Source organism: Osmia lignaria, chromosome 3 (genome assembly GCF_051020975.1).
Source record: "Osmia lignaria lignaria isolate PbOS001 chromosome 3, iyOsmLign1, whole genome shotgun sequence".
In the NCBI taxonomy this organism is placed as follows: Eukaryota; Metazoa; Arthropoda; class Insecta; order Hymenoptera; family Megachilidae; genus Osmia; species Osmia lignaria.
In genome coordinates this window covers 9,093,729-9,117,193 of record NC_135034.1, presented here as the reverse complement: position 1 = coordinate 9,117,193, position 23,465 = coordinate 9,093,729, and the positions used below count along the sequence as shown (strand labels likewise).

General features: G+C 43.0%; 1 protein-coding gene and 1 long non-coding RNA gene across 2 annotated transcripts in view; one reads left to right on the top strand and one right to left on the bottom strand.

Moving 5' to 3' along the window:
- Positions 1–2,725: 2,725 nt before the first annotated feature.
- dpy (fibrillin-like protein dumpy) overlaps positions 2,726–23,465 on the top strand; it is a 92,228-nt gene continuing 71,488 nt past the window's right edge. Inside the window, exons 1-14 of the mRNA XM_076693291.1 lie at positions 2,726–2,940; positions 19,360–19,415; positions 19,490–19,685; positions 20,365–20,469; positions 20,616–20,732; positions 20,817–21,064; positions 21,129–21,378; positions 21,634–21,879; positions 21,994–22,113; positions 22,268–22,401; positions 22,458–22,695; positions 22,778–22,900; positions 22,974–23,108; positions 23,182–23,415. Of these exons, the coding sequence (XP_076549406.1) occupies positions 2,931–2,940; positions 19,360–19,415; positions 19,490–19,685; positions 20,365–20,469; positions 20,616–20,732; positions 20,817–21,064; positions 21,129–21,378; positions 21,634–21,879; positions 21,994–22,113; positions 22,268–22,401; positions 22,458–22,695; positions 22,778–22,900; positions 22,974–23,108; positions 23,182–23,415 (2,212 nt within the window). The 5' untranslated portion in view covers positions 2,726–2,930. The remainder of the gene's footprint in view (positions 2,941–19,359; positions 19,416–19,489; positions 19,686–20,364; positions 20,470–20,615; positions 20,733–20,816; positions 21,065–21,128; positions 21,379–21,633; positions 21,880–21,993; positions 22,114–22,267; positions 22,402–22,457; positions 22,696–22,777; positions 22,901–22,973; positions 23,109–23,181; positions 23,416–23,465) is intronic.
- LOC117610967 (uncharacterized) lies at positions 6,500–10,187 on the bottom strand. The gene is made up of 3 exons (XR_004583044.2): positions 8,878–10,187; positions 7,786–8,401; positions 6,500–7,619 (listed from the first exon to the last, which is right to left on the bottom strand). It is a non-coding gene; the product is annotated as an uncharacterized LOC117610967 (long non-coding RNA).

The window sequence follows — 23,465 nt, the reverse complement described above, 5'->3', positions numbered from 1 at the left end:
AGCTATTTGCACCCACTTAATATCTACAATATCTACTTGCTGATTAAACTATCTTTATAATTATTGATCTTTAACACACGGGGATATGGCGAAATAGAAGTTGAAAGTCTCAAGTTTTAAGATCCAAAGGCTAAGAGCCGTGCGTCGCCGACTTTCGGGACGGAAATTAAAAAATTTCTAATTTCCTATTTCACCAAATTGTAAATCTTAAGTCTCAAAGTCTAGAGTGTAATTTTTCGAAAAAAAAAAAAAAAAAAAAAAAGGAAGAGATCACTGTTCTCAGAAGAGAAGCGAATAAACGTAGCAAAGAGAGAGATCTTCATGCACGTATTTATTACCGAAGGGTTCGGGTTCTGAAACGGTGTCAGCATTCATTCTTGTCACCCCAGGAGGGACGGGGTGCTGTGAACTTGTTCGAAAAAAATGTACAAGGGCTAATTACAAGGTGGTTCGGTTGGCTGACGGTGAATCTTTTGAAATTTGATCGAGCAATCGATCGCGCCCCGGTCTGGCGATCGAAGTTATCCCCAGTTGGCCAAGCGGATGACGGCATCGTCGAAAAGAATACGAAATGAACGCGTGCCCTCACGAACCCGTTACCTATACTATGCCCAGCTCGAGTTCCAAGGTATAAGATGTGTTTCCAAGGTGTCTGAGATCCTGTGCTACCATCTGGAAAATCGTACGACATCTTAGTACCCCTATATGGTTAACTTTCATGTCAAAATTATATTTCACGAACAATAATCCTTTCTAAACGAATAAAAATAAAATTCACTCAGTTCACTCGCGATGCTGCCCGATGGTCGAGGGTTAAATTAAAAATGTAAATTAATTGTGAACCCGCATTATCTCAGAAATCCTTGTGTTCAACGTGCAATCGTGAATCCCAGATTAACGCAATACACTTGTTGTGCAACCTCGTTACGGACGAGGCAGGGATAAACAATGAGATCTAAGCGAAAGGCAAAGTTTACTCTTTTTAATCAGTCAAAATCGTTTGGTATCGCGAAGGGATCATAGGTTGGATTCACGGAAGCCAGATTCCCCGACAGGGTCTCATGGATCGGTGCCTGATGCTTTAAAAGATTGCATCGTGGCTCACGGATCGTTGATCCGATCTGACGGAAGGAAAAATTCATGGGATCCGGGAATCTCGACGGGAATTGTTGTGCGTCAAACGCACGAAGACAGGAAGGAGTGAAAAACAGGGGACTGAATTGTTTCAAGGATGTCGACGAGAAATCTTATCTTCCGTTTTGTCGAGTGAAACGTTCTCAAATATTTGCAGAGTAATGGACAAATAAATCGGTTTCAGATTACCTTGTTGGACATCTCTTATGATCGCTGAATACTTGACGTTAAAAATGAACCGAATATATTTAAGAATCAAGAAAATTTCAAGTTATTTTAATTCAACCTAACGGTAGACAAAGTACCCAACAAGAAACTCGCGTATCTATTTTATTACCCGAAACGTTTCCTCTCTTATCCTGTAATATTAACGTAAATCAAAAGTTGTATCCCGTATATACTTCTTATTCCCATTGAACGACCCGGAAAACTATCAAAGAGACGTCCAACCGATTCCGTGAAATCACGTGCAGTGTCGTTGAAGGAAACGTTCAGGCAGGTACACGCGTTTTGCACGAGTCTAATGACACTAGGTACTACGTAGCCAGGGTACATCGGTGTCGCTGAACCCCGCTGCCTCGAGGCACTTCACAGGCGGAGGCCACGAGAAGAATCCACGGACGTGAAGCTCTATACTTTGCACCATTACGCTTAATCTACGGCCTGCCGTGGCAGCGACGATTCATAGAGAGGAAAATAGCGCGTGGAAACGAATCGAAGCGTCACCAGAGGAACGCTTCGATGTCTTATGTTGATTTGTGACCCAAGATGATCCAAGAAAAACCTGCTATGGTATTTGAAAAAACGCGTGCCAACCGTTCAATGCGCTCGTGAATCTTATGGAAATCGGGTTCGATCGGTTGAAAAATACACGAATGTCGCTTTCACGTCTCTTCTCGTGAATTATGCACGAGCTAACGTTCGATCGACGCGGCTATGCTCGTTCCGAAGTTTTGCCCGTTGTTTTAAGTGGTATTCGAATTCAGTAGAATAAATCGTTTGTATTGAACTTGATACCATCCCTAGCTCCATCAGCAAGGCTGCACGAGTTCGTTTCATTACCATCACCTTTCTACCGACCCGCTTGAAACGTGATCAACCTTGGCGAACGCAAACGCATCGAAATGCCCGCGAAATTCCAGCGTACTGCAGCTCACCAGGTTCGACTGACCTCTGGCAAGAGGATCATCTGTCCTCTAAGATACTTAACCTACAGCCTGGCTAAGTATAGCCGGGGTATACCATGTACAAGACTTTCCACTACACCTAGAATCAAGCTAGGTAGATCGGTTTCAGCTTTTCGAGAGCGACTCGTACGTATAGAGCTTTGCTCTAGCTGTGAACCATGGAAGCGAGTCGGAGCGGGTGAGCGTTGAACGCGTCGGAACCAGGTGAAAGACAAAGATGAAAGGAAGACGGCGGAGGTGAGGGCAGATGAGGAGAAGGTGAGAGAGGTGTTCGTTGAAGGAAAAAGGAGAGTAGGGAGACTTGTAAAAAGAGAGAGGCAAGTCGAGCAAAGAGAAGGATCGTCGACCAATGAGACAGCAGGCCGGCGATGACGTCGTCGTTGTCTCACGTCCAAGTCTCACGAAAAGTCTTCACCAGCCACCAGTTCGTCCGCGGTCTCCCGGCTGGACGAGAAGTTCGTCCTTTTCACCACGTTTTCACCCTAAGAGGTGCTATTTATTTATTTATTATTTCTTTCTTTATTTGGTGAGTCGACCAGTGAAATCAGTCAACATTGGACTACGAATAGAAGGAAGGATCCTGGCTGAAGGAGGAGGCTGCTATCAGCCATGGGGACGGGTAAGTGATCCGGTGGTCCAACCGTCTGCTTCGAGGATTCGATACTTCAACATCATCCAACATCGTGCCATTGATCAACATAATTTTAACCCCTTCGATCGATTACCAGATAGCACTTCTTCCTTTCGCTACCTCGATAGTCATCTCTTCCTTCTTTCTAAGAAGATAAACAGACCGGAGATCTGTTTACAGCTGACATTATCCGATGATGGTCTCCACTTCCGTCTGTCTGGTTGTTACAAGATCGCTGATCTTATGGGATCGACGGAAAGTATCAATTTTAGTCGATAAAGTAGAGAGGAGGGCGGTGAGATTCCAGGGATACTGCTCTGGGCTGTCGAGGATGCTGGGGACGGGTTTGGTCTCCTCCGAAGTCAAGGTCACTCGAAAGATCATTCGCGAGTGTTCATCAGTCTGAGTCACTTTGAAACTATGTAGTCTTCAAGGATGCTGCGAAAAAAGCGTGTCAATTAGGGTGATCGAATGGTTTCGCGGTTCTCCAAAATGGACGTCCTCTTTCGTTCGAGAAAACCCGTCGCTCGTCGGTGCAATCCGATCGAACGACGATGCGGATACTTTTCACCGTATATTTACCGAGACTTTCGTTTTGTTATAAGCGTTTGCCAAGGATATCGAAAGTCTTTTGCCTCTCGATCTTCCGTGGAAAAGTGTAACGCTGTTGCTGACGCTGCATCACTTTCATCTCGCGTTCTGTGGACCGAGACACATCGATATCAGTGAAAACGTTGAAAATATCGTTAGAATCGTGGGATAGATCGCAGTTTCGGAGGGAATGCTTTTTATCCGATGTCGGATCAAACGGCGTTATGTCAGAGCGCAATGATAGCTTCGACCTTTAGCACATCCTTTAGGCAGATGGTGTCAAGGATATGCACGAGGTGTGCGAGTGTACCGATCAGAAATTATGCGACTACCTGGGCGTAACGCGAACCGGTTGCGTTTTTGCGCGCTAAAATGAATCCTCCATTTTCGTTTGCCCGTCACGTTTCAACCTCCCGTTCCTCGCGCTTTCTTCTTTCCTCCATGGCTTTGTTTCGTATGCACGTACATATATTTGACGATCATTTAATTCGATTGCATCCTGCTGACTTTTCATACGTTCGACGGCCAACTTCCGGTTTCGTCAGCGTCGGTGTTAACGACTTTAGAAAGTACTCGAGGTAAAAGTCGTAACGGCTTCCCTTAAAAGGTTCAATCGTATCGTTGCACATTTAAGTTGATTCAATTATGATCATTTGTCCTTATATTCTTCTCTTATGAGATAGGATACTGAATGATTGATTTGGTATTAGAACTCGGTGTGATTTTATCATCTAATTCGTTTGAAAGCCACTTTCTTAACCTTGGACCCAGTGTCGTTTCAAACCACATGAAAAATGGCTAAATAAGTATCTCAAGGCCTCTGTAATTACAAAACACTTAAATCGAGTATTTGAAATTATAGATGACAGAAAATAATGAACGTACCATAAAAAATTTGCTTCTCCTCTTCTAAATTTATTAATTTGATAGGTCTATCATTCTAAAGGATAGGCGTTTATCCTATTCGAGTATACCTTCCAGGAGGAACGGGTTGAAAATACCAAGGAAAGTTTCATGGTACAAATCGTTTCGTGGTCGTACGTGATCCAAGGTGTAGTGAATTCGAGCGAACACTTTCTGTGACAAGTATAGAACTTCTTCGTTCGCTTGAATCCGGTTTTGCGGACGCGAGTGCGTGCTTTCACGGAACGTCGAAACCAGGAGATGTGCAAAAAGGATTCTAGGAGGATTATGCAGCGAAAACGGGTCGCGAGTGCAGCGAGTCGTGAGTGAGTGAGCAGTTTGATGGATTAAAGAAAAAAAAAAAAAAAAAAAATATATGGATATGCAACAGTGACAGGGGAGAGTGTTGCTTTGGTGCACTTTTATGGACCTCGACAGCGTCACCGTCTCTGGATGTAACGCAAGTACCTATTTTTACCAACGAACTACCTGCCGGCCATTGCGTAAGTTCTGTGGGGAATGTAAAGATACGGATGATTAAGGGGTTCGAGATTGTAAATCCGCTGAAGATTGCTCGGTACTAATTATGGAAAACAGCGTCATTTTCACTCGTGTACCTTAAACAGGTGGTTTGGCAATTTGTAGATTTGCAGCGCATGTTTAGTACTTTTTGCACAAATTTTTCTTCGAATCGATATTAAAATAAAATGGCACTGTGTTGCGTGCGAAAATTATATAATTCCATTTGAGTGATAGTAAAGATATTATCCCTATTTTCGCTTGGTTGATTCAAATGCCATTGAGACCGTCACCGCACGAATGGAAAGGCAACTATGCCCGAAGCTTAAACATATATTTTTTTTCATTCGAACAAAACGTCGATTGGGCAGGCTGTTTGTTAGGCTGTTTCACAATTCAGCATTTTACACGGTTCCGTCTGGACGGTACCGAAGAACCTATTTTCACGAGCGATGCCATTATCTTGCAAATGCATTCCGAATACATTACACGATCGTTTGCTCCTGTGATCCGTTCACGTTTTGCGACCGGTTAAAATCGATTACCGGTGCCTGGTTTCCTGGAATTCCTCTAGCTCCGCGAAGATGATGTACAATGAAGCTATATACGACGAGCGATCGTTGTTTTAGCAATTTCCCGTGCCGATTCACCGGGTTTAAAACATCGCCAAGCGAATTCCACGTTTTATGCGGCCAAGCGAAAGAATATATTTTTGCTCGTTCATCGTTTACCTTCTTCGAATAGGCCGACGTGAGTTCTCGAAAGCGAGAGTTCCACTCATAACACAATTTGCAAAGCCATTTTATTTCAACGATGGGGCTGTTTGAAGATTAGCGTCGTTTACGTGAAAATACGTCGATAATCCAGGTGATTTCCAATAACGAAATGGCTAATCACACGTGCTACATCGTCAACCCTCGAACCTTGTATAGAAGAAGCGCGTTGAAAAGTAAAACTCTATTATTTTTCAACGGTGATTGTTTCTTATGTCACTGATCGAACTGGTGCGCGACCAGTTGTATCGATAGGGAAAGGTATTGTCGAGGTCACGGTGCACAGGTCCGTCATTTTCCCGGTTACAAAGTGGAAACGATCGAAATTAGAGCAAAATGCGTAGGTACACGAAACGATGTAGGTTGATACGTTGCTTAATCACTCGGTCTTAGTTACTGCGTGCTCTAGATAGGATACGAAGAACGCGAGAGATGCGTAGTTTACATGCTGAGGATCGTTAATTAACATTTGTCAGAATGAAAGTAAAAGACAAGTTCGATTGAGATCGTAGGTTGAACGACGACAATATACCTGATGACGTATCAGTGGTTTCATCTTGTAGATTCTTGGAGATGATAAGAGTCGAGGAACTTGAGGATTTTCTCTCGTTTGAATAAATTACTTGTCGTCATTAATTAGCAGCAGAAGATTGCCACCTTTCGTATAGACTCAGATGAAAATAATAATCGTTTGTCATATTTATCCGATCCCTTCCGAAAGAGAGGCGCGCTTAATTTGACAAATTATTAAATTTCAATCGTCCGCAATTTTTTCATTCACTGTTTATGACCCCGTCCGAACTTTACGTTGACAGATTATGCAATGAAAATGTGTATCGCACGCGAGGCATGTTATTCAGGTACGTTCTGGTCGTCGTTTCTACTGGAACTAATTAATGAGCATAATACAGAATCATCCTTGACAGCGTTTGATCAATCGTCTGGAATATTTGTCCGAGAACATTGGCATCGCTGTTCGCTTAGAAAAATGGTAATAATTCAATTTGGTTTACTTTTGTCCCTAACGAGGGCAGAAATATTACTTCTCACGGTGGAGGATACATAGGAAGCGAGTTTATCAGAGGGAAATCTAGATTCTGATGCGTTGATACAACGCATGTGAAAATTCCTCGACAATTAAGAAAGTGTAATTAAATTGCTTCAACTAGCGATGTTCTGTCGCATGACTCCGCGTCGTTGCAACCTGCAATCATTCGAAACCGATGTCTCTTCTTTCCATTCGAATACAGTGTCCCATCTTGTATTCTACGTTCGCATAACTGAGAACTCAATCAAGATGACCAGGAAATCGTTATTCGCGATAACTCTGAGGTAATTTTCTTCTTCGAATAGAAGAAATTTAATTCGATCGTAAGGTTTCGCAGGTATTCGCGGTTTAGAAAAGAAAGAATGAAATTTCTGCTTCGTGTAATAGAACTTAACAGCGCATAGTTGAGCAGGTATAGAAGTGTCTTTTTGCTAGTGTGTTGAGAAGATGGTCTGAATACGAGCTGCACAACAAGCTGCCGTGTAATCAGTGCATATTTATGAGTTTCGCAAGTAATATTCAACTTGGACTTCATTCAATTATGCATCCTCCGGGCGGTTTCCTCGGCCCAATTGCAATCTTAGCCGTGCTTCTCTATTACGAATGCGAGGGCACGCCTGATGAGATGAGGTGTACGATGAACGTTTAACTAGAAAAGAAAAACAGTAAGTGGTTCGCGTGTTTCTCAAGGATTTGCATCAACGTTTCTCGAATAAATTAACAAAAAAAGACAAAGGAACGTATGCTCGCGCTTTTCTTCAGATAACCCCATTGGAAAGTTGCTTCCAACGTTCAAGGACGATCGTTAGTTGAATATTTTGCATTTAGGTGATCTGAAAATAAAATGATTACCCTGAACGATTTTCTACGGTCTTAACGCGCCGCTTAATGTGTTAATTAAATCATAGCCGTCCGGAGGGCTGGACCTTGGCCCTCACGAAATCACCGTTCGGCTACCGTATAATAAATACGCGAGCATGCAGATGATAGAACGCTTACTGAAGACGAGGATGATTAAATCGGTCGATCGATCGGTGGAGACCGGTATCCACGTCAAGCAACGCGAAAGTGGCGAGGTGCGGTCGTCCATTGCCGATTATAGGCATCCTTCGTTTCTCGAAACGCCACTCGTCTCTTCTCTTTTCTCTTTTTCCTCTTCCAAGTTGTCTACGAGAGAGAAAGGTAGACGGGACAGCATACGTGCGAGGATGTATCTTTCTCCGGTCTTCTTCGTTTCTTTTCCCTTGGTGAATTTTTCTCGCCACGAATGAGTACACCCCACGACCTTCTGCATGATCCCTGGTATCATTCAAGAGAAGGATGGAGGAACTTTGGTGTACATTAAACCGTATCCTCCGGATCGAATCGTTAATTTTCAAAGGATTCACCTTATAATTTATAGCACCTTCCTGTCCGGCCTCACGCGGATATTCTAGCGAGAATTTTATAAATGGTCGCTCGAGCGCAGTTGTAACTCGAAGGGAGGAAATATTAGGATTCTATACAGTGGAATTCGTCTCTTCTTGTTTGCTCATTTCTCATTCTGCTCGTGGCTTCGCGTATATACCTGGGGACCGGATAGTTCCTGTTTGAATATCGAGTTCCTCTTCTTTCACTACAAAAAGAAAATGAATTATTCGATGGCACTTCTTCTTTATATTTAAAACAGATATATAAATCGTATAATTATTGCTTCTCAATAGAAGATGACACACTGGCTGTCAATGCGTTAATCTATACCGTAGACGATTAAAATAACGACACGGTCAGACGTCAAGAACAATATTAATGACTCGAAGGAGTACGGAGAGGAAAAGTGTGCAATTGAATGAAATTATGGGGGCCAATTATTTAAGCTAGCGTAGGCAGTTGAACGAACTCGAGGAAGTATTCCTTCTACCTTGTTGTAATTCGAATCGTTGGATAACGTTAGGTAACTTCAAAGATTCGGTTGATTTTTTCAGAAATGAATTTTCGTTTGCTATTTAACAGATTCCGTGTGTACATTGCGCGTTGTCAAAGGAACCCAGGCCGATTGTTTAATTAACAAAGAAAGTCGTGGGAGAAGAGAAATGATTGTTACACTCTTACTGTATACATTTTTCTCTTTCTCTTGGCCTGAATGCGAGCAACGTTATTCCGTTGGCTCCTCGGAAGCAGAATATTCTTCGACCTTTCGCGGCCACCAAGTGTAGGCGCCATTACTTGCCTCCGGGTCTCCCTACTCCCTTCTTTCTTCTTCTTCTTCTTCTTCTTCTTCTTCTTCTTCAGCTCATCCTGTTGTGCCCCTTGTACCATCTCCTTCTGTTCTTCTTCTACTTCTACGACTACTCGTTTCTCCTTCTTCTGCTTATCTTGTCCGTCTCTACGAGTCAAGGACCGTTCTCAAGGAGGTCGCTCCTTTTAACCAGGCGTGTAGCTACACGTTTTCCTTTGTCTCCGGGAATCGCTTTCGTATCGTTACGTTCGTACCACGTTTCCCTCCTCGTTGCTTTCGCTACGAGGAACTTTTCTGCCCGTGCACATCCGCCATGGAGAAATCAACCCCCTGTGAATACTTTAATTTTTCAACCAATGTCTTTCGGAATCTGAGCTGACCACCACATCCTCGTTTCACAGGAAATTATCAAAATAAGTCAAACACCCGAGGGCCCATAGAATTTATAAAATATATGGCCATCGAAGTCATTAAAACCTTGCCAGATCCTCCGGATGATAATATGTAGATCGTTCATGCCTATAATTTCAACGAATTAAAGTCCATTATTTGGCAAGAAAAAAACAGCAACTGATTTAATGACCGACCTTACCTGCCGTCGATTGAGATTTCGGTTTTTGCTCGTTCCATGGTAATCGTTTCTTGTTGAATAATCCCCCGGGTCAGAATGTCATGGCCATTGTCTTCGTTGAAGGTATACGCCGTCACGTATCCCCGAGCAAAGTGGTACGTAATTGAGGAACACCTGTCAAGTTAATAACGCGAGTTAATTTAATAAATATCGATTATTCCAGTCCCTTCCTCGTTCCTTCGTACCATGGTTACCGTGGAACTTATGGAGGGCTGTTGGAAGATTCTTGGTAAATCGTAGCCGGGATGACACGTCTGAAAGCGTCACTCTTGCTTTTCTCAGTCAACCACGAAACCCGTTTGTCACGTTTCTTCTAAATTCGCTGAAGCATGCGAGCAACTTGTCGCTCTGGATTATAATAAATCGTCTTTCTTGCAGTACCATCGTTCTCTGGAAACATTCCTTTTGCACCGCGAATTCTTATTCGTTTCCAGAGAATCCTACGTAATCATTTAACCCTTTGTGCAAAATATTATTTGGAGAACAACGAATTTCATAATTTTAAAACAAACCACGTACGCGTTGTAAACAAAGAATAGCGGTTGTTTAATTGCGAACTGTACATTCTCTCTTGCACGTCGTAAAAAGGAAAGATGATCTGGGTGATCAACGTGCGGCTAAATATATGCGTCGAATTTGCATACAAATGTTAGCTTTCTGCAAGTCGACCGTACCTGACTCGCGAATAATTTCTAGCCCGATATTTGCCTAACCGTAAATCCGTCTTCTCTCTGTTTACGAATTCGCGACAACCTGTTATTCGAATTCTCTCGTAGCTAGATCTCGCGAACGTGATCTTCCTGAAAAACCTCTATTCCTTGCGTATAAAAATGTTAAGCGTCTGTGAGAATAGAATTACGGTATTGATTACCGGTGTATGCATAAACCGAGGCTCGATTTGTACCGTTGCGACTGAGCAGTGTCAATAATAAAATTATCGACGATTGCGTAAAATAGTTGGCGAAGTTGTCGAACGCGTTACGTAAATTGTATTGGCAGTGTAAACGCGAAGGCATTAATACCTGGACGTAAAAAAGAAAAAGTATGTCAAACATTGATGAAAATATACGGGGTGAATGATGGGCAGGTTAATTTTTCTTAGGTCTTGGGAGAACATGGAGAGTCTAGGAAAAACTATTATCTCTTAGAATCCTTTAGAATTCTAATTCCATAAAAGAGAAGGAACGAAAATAGCCGTGATACCTAGATGACGGTATCGAAGAATTCGATAGAGCTTGACGATCCTATTTGCAGCGAACAGAAATGAAACAGTGGATTCATTAAATCTTGGTTTCGCTTGCTTGCCGGAAGACATTAGCAAAAGCCTGTAATCATCGTCACGAAGCATCTAGGAACTGTTCGCGTCTATGGGAATGCCTGTCTATAGAACGATTGATTGTTTATGATAAAGAGCCATGATGAATGTCCACCGTAGACGGCAGCCGGCTTGCTCACGGTACAATTTCTACCAATAATATTTCTTTCCCGCTCGTACACGGCTCTTCTCGATGAGTCGCAGACATGCTTAGTCGACGACCTTCCACCCCTTAACGGTTATGGTGCAATTATTCGAGGTTCGAGATGGCAGTGTCACGGGTCACGGTGCAAATTACTTTTCAAGCCACCTTCCGTGGTTCCGTTACGCTCGCACACGCACGTACGGTATCATTACGATGATGATTTTATCATTTCATTGAGCGAACGTGCGGTGACGCCGATAATGAGAGTCATTACGCGAGGAGATGTTTTCCTTTCGTCGTTCTCCAGGAAACTCCTCGTCTTTTCCTTATATTCATTCGCGTTCTGACCTTGCCTTCTCCTCCCAAAGGAGAGGAATTCGAAATCAGCGATGCTTCGGACCTTCCAAGAAGCGTATAAAATGAAACGCATCGATGATGTTTTATGCATGCGTTTATTCTCCAAGTGGACTTTTTTGCAACTGCGCTTTATAAGTATAGTCATTGCTGGACGATGATGAAATGCTTACACCAGCTAAATCATTTGAAGGGGAACAGCCAAGGTTGCGCGTATCCTAGAACGCCTAAAACATTTGCAAACTATCCGCTTACGTTTCGCTCGGACGAATAAATTCACAGCTTTGTTCAATCGGCAAAGATACATCGTTCCACTCTTTGTCTATGATCGCGAATATTAACACATTACCAAAGATACAAAATGGCGGCGAAATAAGGCACGATAAGTAAAATGGACGTTTGACTCGATCATTGAAACGACTAACCCTTCTGATTTAACAACGTTAAGAACTTCGTGGTGGCTCGAGTAACTGATAGCCGGTGTATAATTCCCGTTTATCCGTCAATTCCGTTTCCCGTTTCTGCGCGGTGCGTTTTACACGGGGAAAAAAATAAGCAGCGGCGCGAGAAACGTTAGAACGGTGAATTTTCGCAACGATCAATTTGTCCGGTTAACAATCGCAACACGTGTTAGACGGCGATCAGGAAAATTGCTGTAATTTTAGCATTTTGCAGTAGTCATCTAGGCGTGCGCACGCGGTTCTTCCAAACCGATAATAATGCCGTCGTTTCTGTACCTTAAGTGGTCCATCGAGCCATGATTCGAATTATTATCCGTCAAATTTTGTTTCGTATCCTCTCCCTGTTTCTCCATAATTGGTTATTTAATAATTTGCAATTGATTTGAAATTCTAATGATTTAATAACTATCAGTTGCAATGCTTCGAATCGACACGACTAATAAGTAGAACGTTTCCTGATATAGACAACTGTAACAGTTTTACTTTTACCCGCGCCTCGTTTAAAAACTTTCTCTAGGCAGTTCGAGATTCTCGTGGAGGGATTTCATAAAATGATTTCATTTCGCGGTGATTTATCGTACGGATTGTATTACAAAGAAACTAGAATTTATACCCGTATTACGTGGTAATGAAACAACATCGTGCCCCTTGTGCGAATAACCGGTGACACGTTTACAGATCGTGCGCCTTAAGTGGCCGAGCGGAGAGTTCAATGCTTGCAACAGACAGCACACGCAACGTCGTGCTCCATTACAATCGTGTCACCAGTATTTCCATGTTTAGGGAAAGCATCCGTTAACTGATTGCGCATGCAACACGTGCTAAAAGAAAAAAATTCCCCAAGGTGGAAATTAATCGTTTGGAACTTAGAATTAACCTTCGAAGGTGAAAAACGTGTAAATTTCCACGATGGAAATTTATTATTCTTTTATCATTGAAAAATTTCACCGTCTGATCAGTCGATGCACCGTTCCAGAGGTCTGGGTCGCGATTGATTCAGCTGCTACGAGGGATAAAGAGGATTAAAGACCTCCGCTCGTTCGATGAACGCGTAACGAGTTACGAAATCGTTCAATGAAATTTCACGATGATCAATCGACCGACGAGCCTAGATTTTTATTAGCGATTATCTAGCGGATTCTCACGGATCGAACAACCAGAACACCATACCGTTACCAAGATCACCGTGCGTGGGAAAAAATGGCCGACTCACGCGAGAAAATTGTTACGTCTAATATGGCGATGCCATGATCGCCGAGCAATATTACGATTAAAGTTAATGAAAAGTTAGCTGGCAACTAATCATGCAACGATACGATTCGATTACTTATAACGTCTTCATCGTGGACAGTCTCATAGGAATTTCGTCGAGACTGTTTACGACGTGGATAATTAACGCTTCACGTCCTTTTGCTAATTAACGTCTCGCGGTTGTTTTATCGTTAAACGTTTTTCATGCTTGATAAGCTTCATCATTATGCATGGAAGGGTTGTTAAGTTTCGTGCGAGGATATATCTTGAATTATTAATCACAGACGTATCCTTTCTGCATCGAAGGAGCAATGTACTCGTTTCTTCAACTACGGATGAATGAACTAGAAAATTAAAACGTATCCTTAATACAAATATTTCAATTGTAATCATATTATCTCCCGAGTAATCAGACTGTGAAGTTCTCTTTTCACAAATTAATATCCTCGATAAAATCCTGAATTATCATTAAATAATAGTCTAATAGAAAAGAAACTATGCTGTGCGAATAAAAACGACGAGAACCAGAATCAAGAATGGTAGTTTCTGATCGCACCCAGTTGCAGTTGAAATGAATCAACTTTCGATCGAGGTCGCAGACACGAAAACCTTGGCTCTCATTCGTTTTGCGTGGCGAGCATCGAGCATCGGCGATTTTCCTTCGATTTTCTCACGTCCTACGCACCCGCGACCCGTTTTAATCATCCTGGACACGCTAATTCACCTCGCGTCATCGCCTTGTCTCTTCCAAAGATGGCATCCTAGCGTCGGCCATTCATTATTGTCGTTCAATATTTCTCGTCCGTGACGTAACCGTGTGATCGATACGAGACCTTCTGGAAAGGCAGGTCGACGTGATCGGTCTCTTTATTCGTGACGGGTTGAACGCACCCGGGAGAATTTCGATCGCTGCAGGACGTCGACATGGGTGTTCCTCGCGGAACCGTTTCTGCCTCTCCCGCGAAAGATGCTCGCGTTACGAGGGACCTTTACTGTTAGACGCCGTTTTACGACGCCAGGCGTCTTTTCCACTGGATCCGTAACAACGGGGGCCAGCGCGAAATCCGTGGAAAACTTAACGGTACCGGGTGTTCGCGTATGCGAGCCGGTTGTTCTCCAAGCCTCTCTTTCTCTATCCTTCAGCCTTATTTATATTCCACGATTCGCGTGGCGTGATGTCTAACGTTTCAGTTCTAACGAGGGAAAAATCGCGAGGATTTCAGTAGAATTTATGGCCTTGCAAAAGTATAAAGGGAACTGTAACTTTCATAGATGAAGCAAGTTACGTTTTGGCGAGGAGCTACCGGACGATCCACGTCCTCCATGCTCAAGGCTGTTCGCGGTAAATTAATTCGTTGGAAACAACGTAGAGATAAACGTTTCATTAGCATTCGTCGATGACGCAAACCTCGTTAGACAATGAGCGCACCGAGTTTCATTTCGCGCCTCTGTTTTTCACATTTTTCTCCACGAGCTTTCGCGACCGGTAGGAGCTTCGGGTTGTTGTACAGGAATCGTTCGTTGCCTTCTGCCGTCTTATGAGTTCATATGCTTCGCATACGAATGAGGGATATTCAATAAACTTCCTGCCTTTTGATTAACCCCTCTGCCAATGATACATTATGTAAGAATGCACATAAGGAAGAGGCAGACTGCAAATATAAATTAGCCTACAGTTTAATTCCGAGACAGGATAAAAAAGGAGTAGATTAAATCGTCTGAGAAATACTGTACAGAAATTTCAATTTCAACGATCCACTGATTACTGGCAAAACCTTGAAAGTGAAGACACCGTGCGAACGACTAGGAGTAGAACATAAGAGGCAATCTTTAAGATAAACAAAAAAAAATTGAAGGTGTCAGAGTTAATTCGATGTTCGAGCATGGGCGATGAGAGACCCACGCGTTACGCCAGTTTCGTTTGTAACTTACTACGGTAACACCAAAGAACTTTCACTTTGCAACGGAATTATATTCTGTCTTGGCTGGTTCGCCGCTCTCTCGTTTCGCCTTGTGGTGGGCGTCAGTTTTAGGCCCGAATCATTTGCCGGTTTTATACTTTGTTGATTCATGCCGGATGTTGCCACAGGCGGGCAAGATGGACGTCGGATCGTGTTCAGAATAGGAATTTCCTAACGCCGTTGCAACCGAGGCTGGCTCGGTTCGCACGAGCATCCCATGGATTTTCATCCTTCGTCTCTGATGTTCAATAATACCGTGTCTAACTTCGCAAATTGAGAGCGTAATTCAACACCGCTCTCTATATTTCATGCCATCAGAGATGCCACAATAAACGTTCATTTTATGCAAACGATGCCCTGCAACTCGTGTTACTCGCTAAGGGTATCGCCGTGAAATGTGTTACCGTGTCAATGATATCATCCGGTAGGCAGACAGAAGGAAACGATGACAAAAGGTATCAATTAGTCGGCGTCGTACACACGCCAGCATCGCTGACACGCGCGCCTCTGCACATATCTGTTCTACCAATAACGCAAAACTCCCACACAATGCGCGTTGCGAAACGCGCCGAGAAGAAAGGAGGAATTAATGCGATGCTTGCTGAACTCATTTTCGCTGGCCTACTTCGAATCTTCTCAATTTTTTAAACAAACATGCGATCATTTTGGAAATTTCAATTAAAAACCACCCAATTTCGAATGCTATTCGCTTTCACTACAAGTTGTATTAATAATAGTATAATGAGATCCTGGCGACAGGATCTGAATTCGAGGACTCCACAATCACCACCCACCTCTGCCTCAAGTTTCCCTCCATATTTATCGAGGAACGCTCGAAGCAAACACGATTTCGACATTCCTCGAACGTGTTCCTAGACCCCTTGCTGATGACCTAATCGATTTAATTAATTATCATGCACCCGTCGAGGACCTTCATAACTATTCTCGTCAGCATAGTTACTATAGTTTCATAGATTTTTCCTTCGCCTCGCCCACGATGTTCTCGTTTTATGGAAGCTTGTTCGTTAAGCGCTGTGAAAGCGTTTGAATGTGTCACGGTACATCTTGCCCCAACAGCTTCTACAATTTTTGCTTTCTATATTATACTTCTTCGAACGTCCCACGCATCGTATTTTGTAAGATTTAAGATGTTTACGTGGAAAAGAAATTTTTTTTCTTGAAATTTTAATGCCTTCGATGCTACGTCAATGTTATATGTCCGGTTTCGCGATACTGAAAGGTCGAAGTTATTTGAAAAAATTGTGATTTTATATATTAATAATTACGAAGCAAAAAAATGTGAAAACAGGTATTTTCACGGACTTGATAGTTGGTATATTGAAGGAAGTTCTTCCTTGCAACGAACGCAACACTGTAATTTAACGATATCCGACAGCGATCAATTTCTGTTGGAAAAAGCATTTCTGAGATACAGTTAGCCGGCTAACGAGAAGCGTGAAGCTTGAAACAGAGTCTTAATTATTAAGCTGTTCGCTTCTTCACCGAGTAAACTGTGGGATGTACTGGCGGTATGGTTCGCGAAAATGAATATTTATTAATCGACGTGCCATTTAGCGGTAAAAGTTACGCGTCAGGGGGCTCTCTCCTTGGCCAGGCATTTCTCTTGCAAAAGCAATCCGATTCGCACGAATCTCAAGAAAAGAGAAATGCAGCTACGTTGGAACTTCGTGTCACTGGTTGACACAAATCTGTACCCAAGGAAACAAGATAACGGTCATCGTAAAGATCACCGGTCTAGGATTCTGGACACGAATTCGCATAAAATGGTGCACTGGTGAATCTTAAATTTTGCAAATTAAGTGAAACTTCGTCAGCAGATGAAAGTTGTTCGGTAATAAATTCGAGAAAACATCTTCGTAAACGAGGCTGCTCAAAAATGATTTCAAGCCTATTAATTATTTTAAATGATTTAATCTCTAACAATTGACTAATCACTGTTTGCAAAGCAATGACCCTGACTTCAGTTAAGATCCAACATAATCGTCGTGGTAATTTCTGCAATTTGCGGTGTTTCTCGTCGCGAATTGTTTCAGCTACCGTACGCTAATTAGCGTCATTTCATAATGATCTTAAAACGCGGAGGAAGCATAATTCAACATCCTGGCTGCAGGTGAACATCCGATGATAGATCATATTTGAATCATTAGAGTTTCCTCTCGATGATACATACATTATAATTCATCACCGTCGAGGAGTCATTAAATTAAGATTGAAAAGATGACCTTCCTGTCGACCATAGATCAAATTGATATTAAAACGAAAAACAAAGCCGTCATTAGAGTCGGCTTGAGTTAGATGCTTTTAATTTCGAGGTCATCCCTGAAGAATACATGGGAAGTCCCTTCACGTGGAAAGCACTAATCATCGTTTGCGCCTGGTGTCATTAATCCAGAGTAGCCCACATTTCACACCCTGTACCCTCTTTAATTAATTGAAATTCACTCGATAGTAACCGATCGAATTCCGAAATCAATAGCCTGCGATGCTATTACTATGTTACGCCACACTATTCACGAGTTACTTCCGCGAACGAGCGGAATGGCGGAAGTGGCGCGGTGTCGGTGCATCTGAAATTCGTGGACGCGGCAAGGGTGGCCAATTTCCGTGACGAAAATTCCAGCACAAGGACAAAATAGCCTGGCCAGCTGTGTAGCTGTTAGTCGGCGACGAGTTAAGGGTACAAGAAGGAACTGATGGTCGACTCGAGTTGTTGCGGAGGGGCAGGAGGGCCACAGGTGCATCGCACTCGCACGCCCTCCTTTATTACGTTCCTCGGTGTCTTTTCTCCTTCTCTTTTCCGTCCCTCTTGCTTCCTCTACAATCTTATGCTCGTTAGTAACGGGCTGAAGACATGTTTAGTATCATTTTTTAGTATTAACCGAAATTTGCACCTCATTCGAGCAATTATTCAAATGCTTACATTATTTTCTTTCCATATCACCTCTTTTCTATTTCACTTATTTCGTATGCATGAAATAGCAGGAACTAATTATTATTTAAATCTCCTTATTTTACAATTAGTTTCTTTGTTTCCCTTCTGACCACACGTTCTCCCTCAACAGTTTCCTTCTCGAAGGCTCGTTTTTCTAGGCTGTCTTTCTGCGTTCCTCTTGCTCGTTCCTCTAATTGTCCCTCTAATTTTCTTTCGGTCGTTCTTTCTTCTACGTTCCTCTTCTTCCTGCTCGGTGAATCCTGCCGGCTGCACGTACAGTCGTTAACATTTCGCCGCGTGCTCGCGTACAATGCGTCCGTTCGAATGAATGTTCGCCATAAGTTGCGGCGCACGTAAAAGACGTCTTCCGCGAATCGCGTGCACCGGTGTCCCTTGAACATTCCACTTCCGGTGCTTCGTGAAATCTCGACGGCGATTCTCGAACGTTTTACGAACGTTTCTCCCTCTTCATTCGGTCGATTACGATTCTTCAATTGCGAATAATATTTCCCAGCAAATTCTACAAAGTTTCTTCCCCTCTTCGACGGTGTATATCTATGATTTTCGTTCTCTAACCGAATCTAACGATTCTCAGTCACGAAGGTACTAATTAACTTTCAATTAACTGCCCTACCTTTGCACCGGCTTGTAACATACGTATGTTAAGGTAGCTCGATAAAAAACGCGGTTAATTCAGCAGATAATTAGCGTTACATTTCTTCCCACGGGATTTTTCTTGATGTGCCATTAAATCCGACAATGTTCAGTTGATTAGGGAAACTACAAGTTGCTTAATTATCCTTATCTTCTATTACACCGTGTTCTTCAGTTTATCACTTCTATTCTCATCTTTCGTTAAACGATAGGTAGGCAACATGTGTTCGCAGTTAATTGTGCTTCTTAAATTTCAAAACATCATGGCAACCAGGAAACTGGGTTCTTAGGGCCAGGGCTAAACCGTAAGTTGATACAGTCAGGTTCGGGTAAGGGGGTCGCAAATGCCGACATGTTACCGGGAAGTTGGTCGAACAGGTGCTTCTGCATCGGTTCCCTTGTTTCATGAACAGCAGTAGGTCGACAGTGTTCCAATGGTTCTACAAGGGTTTGGATTTTTCGACGTTCTTTAATCTATTAAAGAGATCCTGTTACATCTATTCGGAACGAAATAAAATGATATAATATAAACGACGTAATTGTTGAAGAATCATGGGTGTGTTGGCCCTGAAAAAATTGAAATTTTCAGTTAATTAAAAAAGTGATTAATTTCGTTCCCTTCTGTTGCAGCCAAGATGAAACATCTTCGGCCGTTGGTGGTGTGGATACTTCTATTCCTGTGTCCAGTATGTAATTCTATTTTTTTATATTTCCTATTCGATCCGCAACGATTTGATCCATATTTTCATACGCGTTCCAGGCCGAATCCCTCAGAGGGGTCGGGCATGGATTGAGGAGAGAAGTATTCTTCCTGAACCTCGAAGACGGCTACTTCGGCTGCCAGGTGAACGAATCGACGGACGTGTTGCAGCTCCTCCAGCTGTCCAAGCTGTGCGACGAGCACGTCGATTGTTACCAGGGCACGGACGAGCAACGTGACAGATTAAAGTGTACAGGTAAGTTCCTCGCAGCCGAGGAAAACCGGGCGGAAAAGTTGCACGGTCGTGTGAGCAGCCGCGGCGAATAGGAAAAGAGGCTCTCCTCGCTTGTTCCTCGACTCGACTATGCTACCGTTACGATCTCCACTGTTTCTTTACGTCATTCTGTTGTTCCTGACGCGATTACGCCAGCCAAGCGATTCCTCCGCAGCTCACGCGAAACCGCAACACAAGTTTACGCCTCCTCCTCACCCGGAGGATGGTTAGTAATAAGAAAGCAATCACTTTGAATCAATAAATTTCAATGAACAAAAAATGCAAGTTGATAAACGAAAGATTATCAATTTTTGATTTTCTTTTTCAAAGTATTCACGAGCAAGACACTTGAATCCCATCTATATTAATTATTTTAACGACGTGGAGTAGCGCACCCTGTTGTCGTCGTGTTTTCTTCCATCGAGTTCTTCCTGCGCAATTAATCCCATCGACATTGATCTTTTTTTATTCTTCTTCTCATCGTAATCAACGTTTGTTCGTCGATGATGAACACGTTACGTAACCCGCTGGGAAACGAATTACTCATCGCAATCAACATTTTTACACGGCTCGCGGTATTTTCTCACCGATGACTAAGGGTTCGCGTTGTGTTTACCCACGACAAATAACGAATTGATTTCTCTTCTGCTTCCGACAATAGATGACTGCACGAAGGAAGACGGAACCAGGTGTCTGAACGGTGTCTGCTTGAATTCCGTTTGTCATTGCAACGACGGTTTTGGTGGTTGTAATTGTCAGGTACCGGGTGAGTAAATTAGAAAATTAAATAACCAAAATTACAACTTCCCATGACGATTCTGCTCGAACATATGTACGGGTTAATCGTCCGTGAAGGGTTAATGGCTTAGCGACGCAGGATAATGCATCATGCAATTCTGAAACACGTTGCAGACGAGAACGAGTGCAAGTACCGACCCTGTGATATATTCGCGCATTGCACGAATACTCTTGGTAGTTTTCAATGTTCCTGTTTCCCTGGCTATCAAGGCGATGGTTTCTACTGCGAAGGTATGCAGCAATAATTCTTTCTCTCACGTATGTTTGTCATGCTCCCTCCACGTTTCCTCATTGCTCGCTGATACGTATCTGCAGACATCAACGAGTGCGACAACCCGGCTTTCGCCTCGAGATGCGTGGAGAACGCAGAATGCTGTAATCTTCCCTCGAATTTCCTATGCAAGTGTAAATCCGGTTATATCGGCGACGGGGAGGTGCACTGCGAGGACGTGAACGAGTGTGCGATACCTGGTGCATGCGGTGACAATACCGTTTGTCATAACATCCCTGGAAATTACACCTGCGCTTGTCAGGATGGCTTCACGGGAGACCCGTACGAAAGTGTAAGTATCCTATATTCTTCGTAATTTCACGAGTTTTTCTAAATTTAATCGTGACTTTGTATAGTGTATCGATATCAACGAATGCGAATACGAGGGTGCTTGCGGAAGGGGTGCTTTGTGCGTGAATTTACCTGGTGCTCACAAGTGCGAGTGTCCTGAAGGATACAACGGCAGTCCCGAAGAGGAATGCCTGGACATCGACGAATGTTCGCGCAGCCCTTGTGGTCGTTCAGCTGAGTGCACAAACGTGCACGGAAGTTTCCGTTGCTCTTGCCCGGAAGGAATGAGCGGCGATCCTTGGATCGGCTGCCACGGTGAGTAACTTCGTTCCTAATTATCTGAAACGTTAGTACACAAGTTATAACATTCAGCTGAAAGTATCGTTAAATTGAAATCTCAGTGTGGTAAGTCTTAGAGAAAAATATAGAAAACATAGTAGATGTTAAAATTATTTTTTTAAATAATTGTCTGTGTTTAACAATTAAATAAAATTCATCGGATAACACGATTAATGATTGATTGTGATTAATCGAGAAATGACAGTAAAATTACTAACATCGCGGTAACAGATGTAAACGAGTGCGAGGATGGTTCAGCCTGTGGCGCGGACGCTGATTGCGTGAACACAGAGGGTAGTTTCGAGTGCAGATGTCGTGCTGGCTATCAGATGGATTCCACACACGGTTGTGTCGACGAAAACGAGTGCAGTCGGACGGATGCGTGCGCGGCGAATGCAAGATGCATCAATGTGCCGGGATCGTACAAGTGCATCTGTCCCCAGGGCTTCATCGGTCAAGGACTAACATTGTGCGAAAGTCAGTCTCTCCTTTCTAACTCTTGTAAAAGAAAAGAAACACTTGTTTAGTTGTCGCGATTGTAAATAATCCAGTAACATACGATAACATGCGATTAACCGTGTTGATTAACAGACGTGAACGAATGCGAGAGAAATCCTTGCGGCGAAAACGCCGAGTGCAGCGACACGATCGGCAGCTTCGTATGCAGTTGCAAGACGGACTACACTGGGGATCCTTTTAAGGGATGCAGCGGTTAGCAATTAAGATCATAGTCTTCCTTTTTCTTCTATTTAGAAGCATAGCGTTCAGAAACGTAAATTGTTGAATAATGACAAATTTGGGTAACAGAGAACACAGTACTTTCTGAATGATCATTTCCACTGACATTAATATTAATGATTCTTAGACATCGATGAATGCACGGCATTGGAGAATCCTTGCGGAAGATACGCGATTTGCAAGAACACGGATCCTGGGTACAATTGCATCTGTCCGACGGGATATAGTGCCAATCCTAATCCGACAGTCGCTTGTGAACAGGTAATTAATATTACTTTAAATCCAAATGATTTTATCTAACACAAAATTCGTCGCAGACCGATGTGACTACACTTTGCAAATCGAACTTCGACTGCGTGAACAATGCCGAGTGCATAGAAGGACAATGCTTCTGTAAGAATGGATTCAAGGCTGTAGGAGCCGAGTGCGTGGACCTGGACGAGTGTCTTTCGAATCCTTGCGGACCTGCTTCCATTTGTAGCAACACCAGAGGAAGTTATCACTGCGAGTGTGAGTCTGGTTTTGTTGGAACTCCGCCGCACATACCCTGCAAAGGTAAATTAAAATCAAGCGACTGCAGTAGGGGGTGAATATTGATTGCAGAAAGATAATCGAACGGGTGATTTAATTTTGGCAGCACCTTGCGACGAAGTAACTTGTGGAGACCATGCGTATTGCAAGGCAGATGGTCACGAAGCGTACTGTATCTGTGAGGATGGCTGGACCTTCAATCCAAATGACATTGCAGCTGGCTGCGTTGGTAAGGAAAGGCTTGATGACATCGACAATTGGTTTTTTACGCGACAACATAAGTAATTTGTTCCTCCAACTAGATATAAACGAATGTGACGCCGTAAATGGCCCTTCGGGTCGTTGTGGAAGAAACGCAATCTGCACTAACACTCTGGGTGGCTTCAGTTGTCAGTGCAAGCCTGGATTCGCTGGAAATGCCTTCAAACAATGTCTAGGTATATAAGAAACGAATAAAGAAAATTCTTTTCTTATTGGACAATTTTGATAATATTTTGAGTTTTAATATAGACGTAGACGAGTGTACCAGACACGATGCCTGTGGTCACGGTGCTACCTGCACGAATACAGAAGGTTCTTACGCCTGTACTTGTCCAGAGGAAACCATACCGGATCCTGATCCTTACATCAAGTGTGTCGGTATAGTTACCTGCGAGGTTGACGGAGACTGTCCTGGAAATGCCATTTGCGACCCACAGAAACGATGCCTGTGTCCGGAACCCAACGTTGGAAATGACTGTAGACGTGAGCAATCAAAATTTCTGAATCTTAATTTGATGGATCATTTCGTGAGA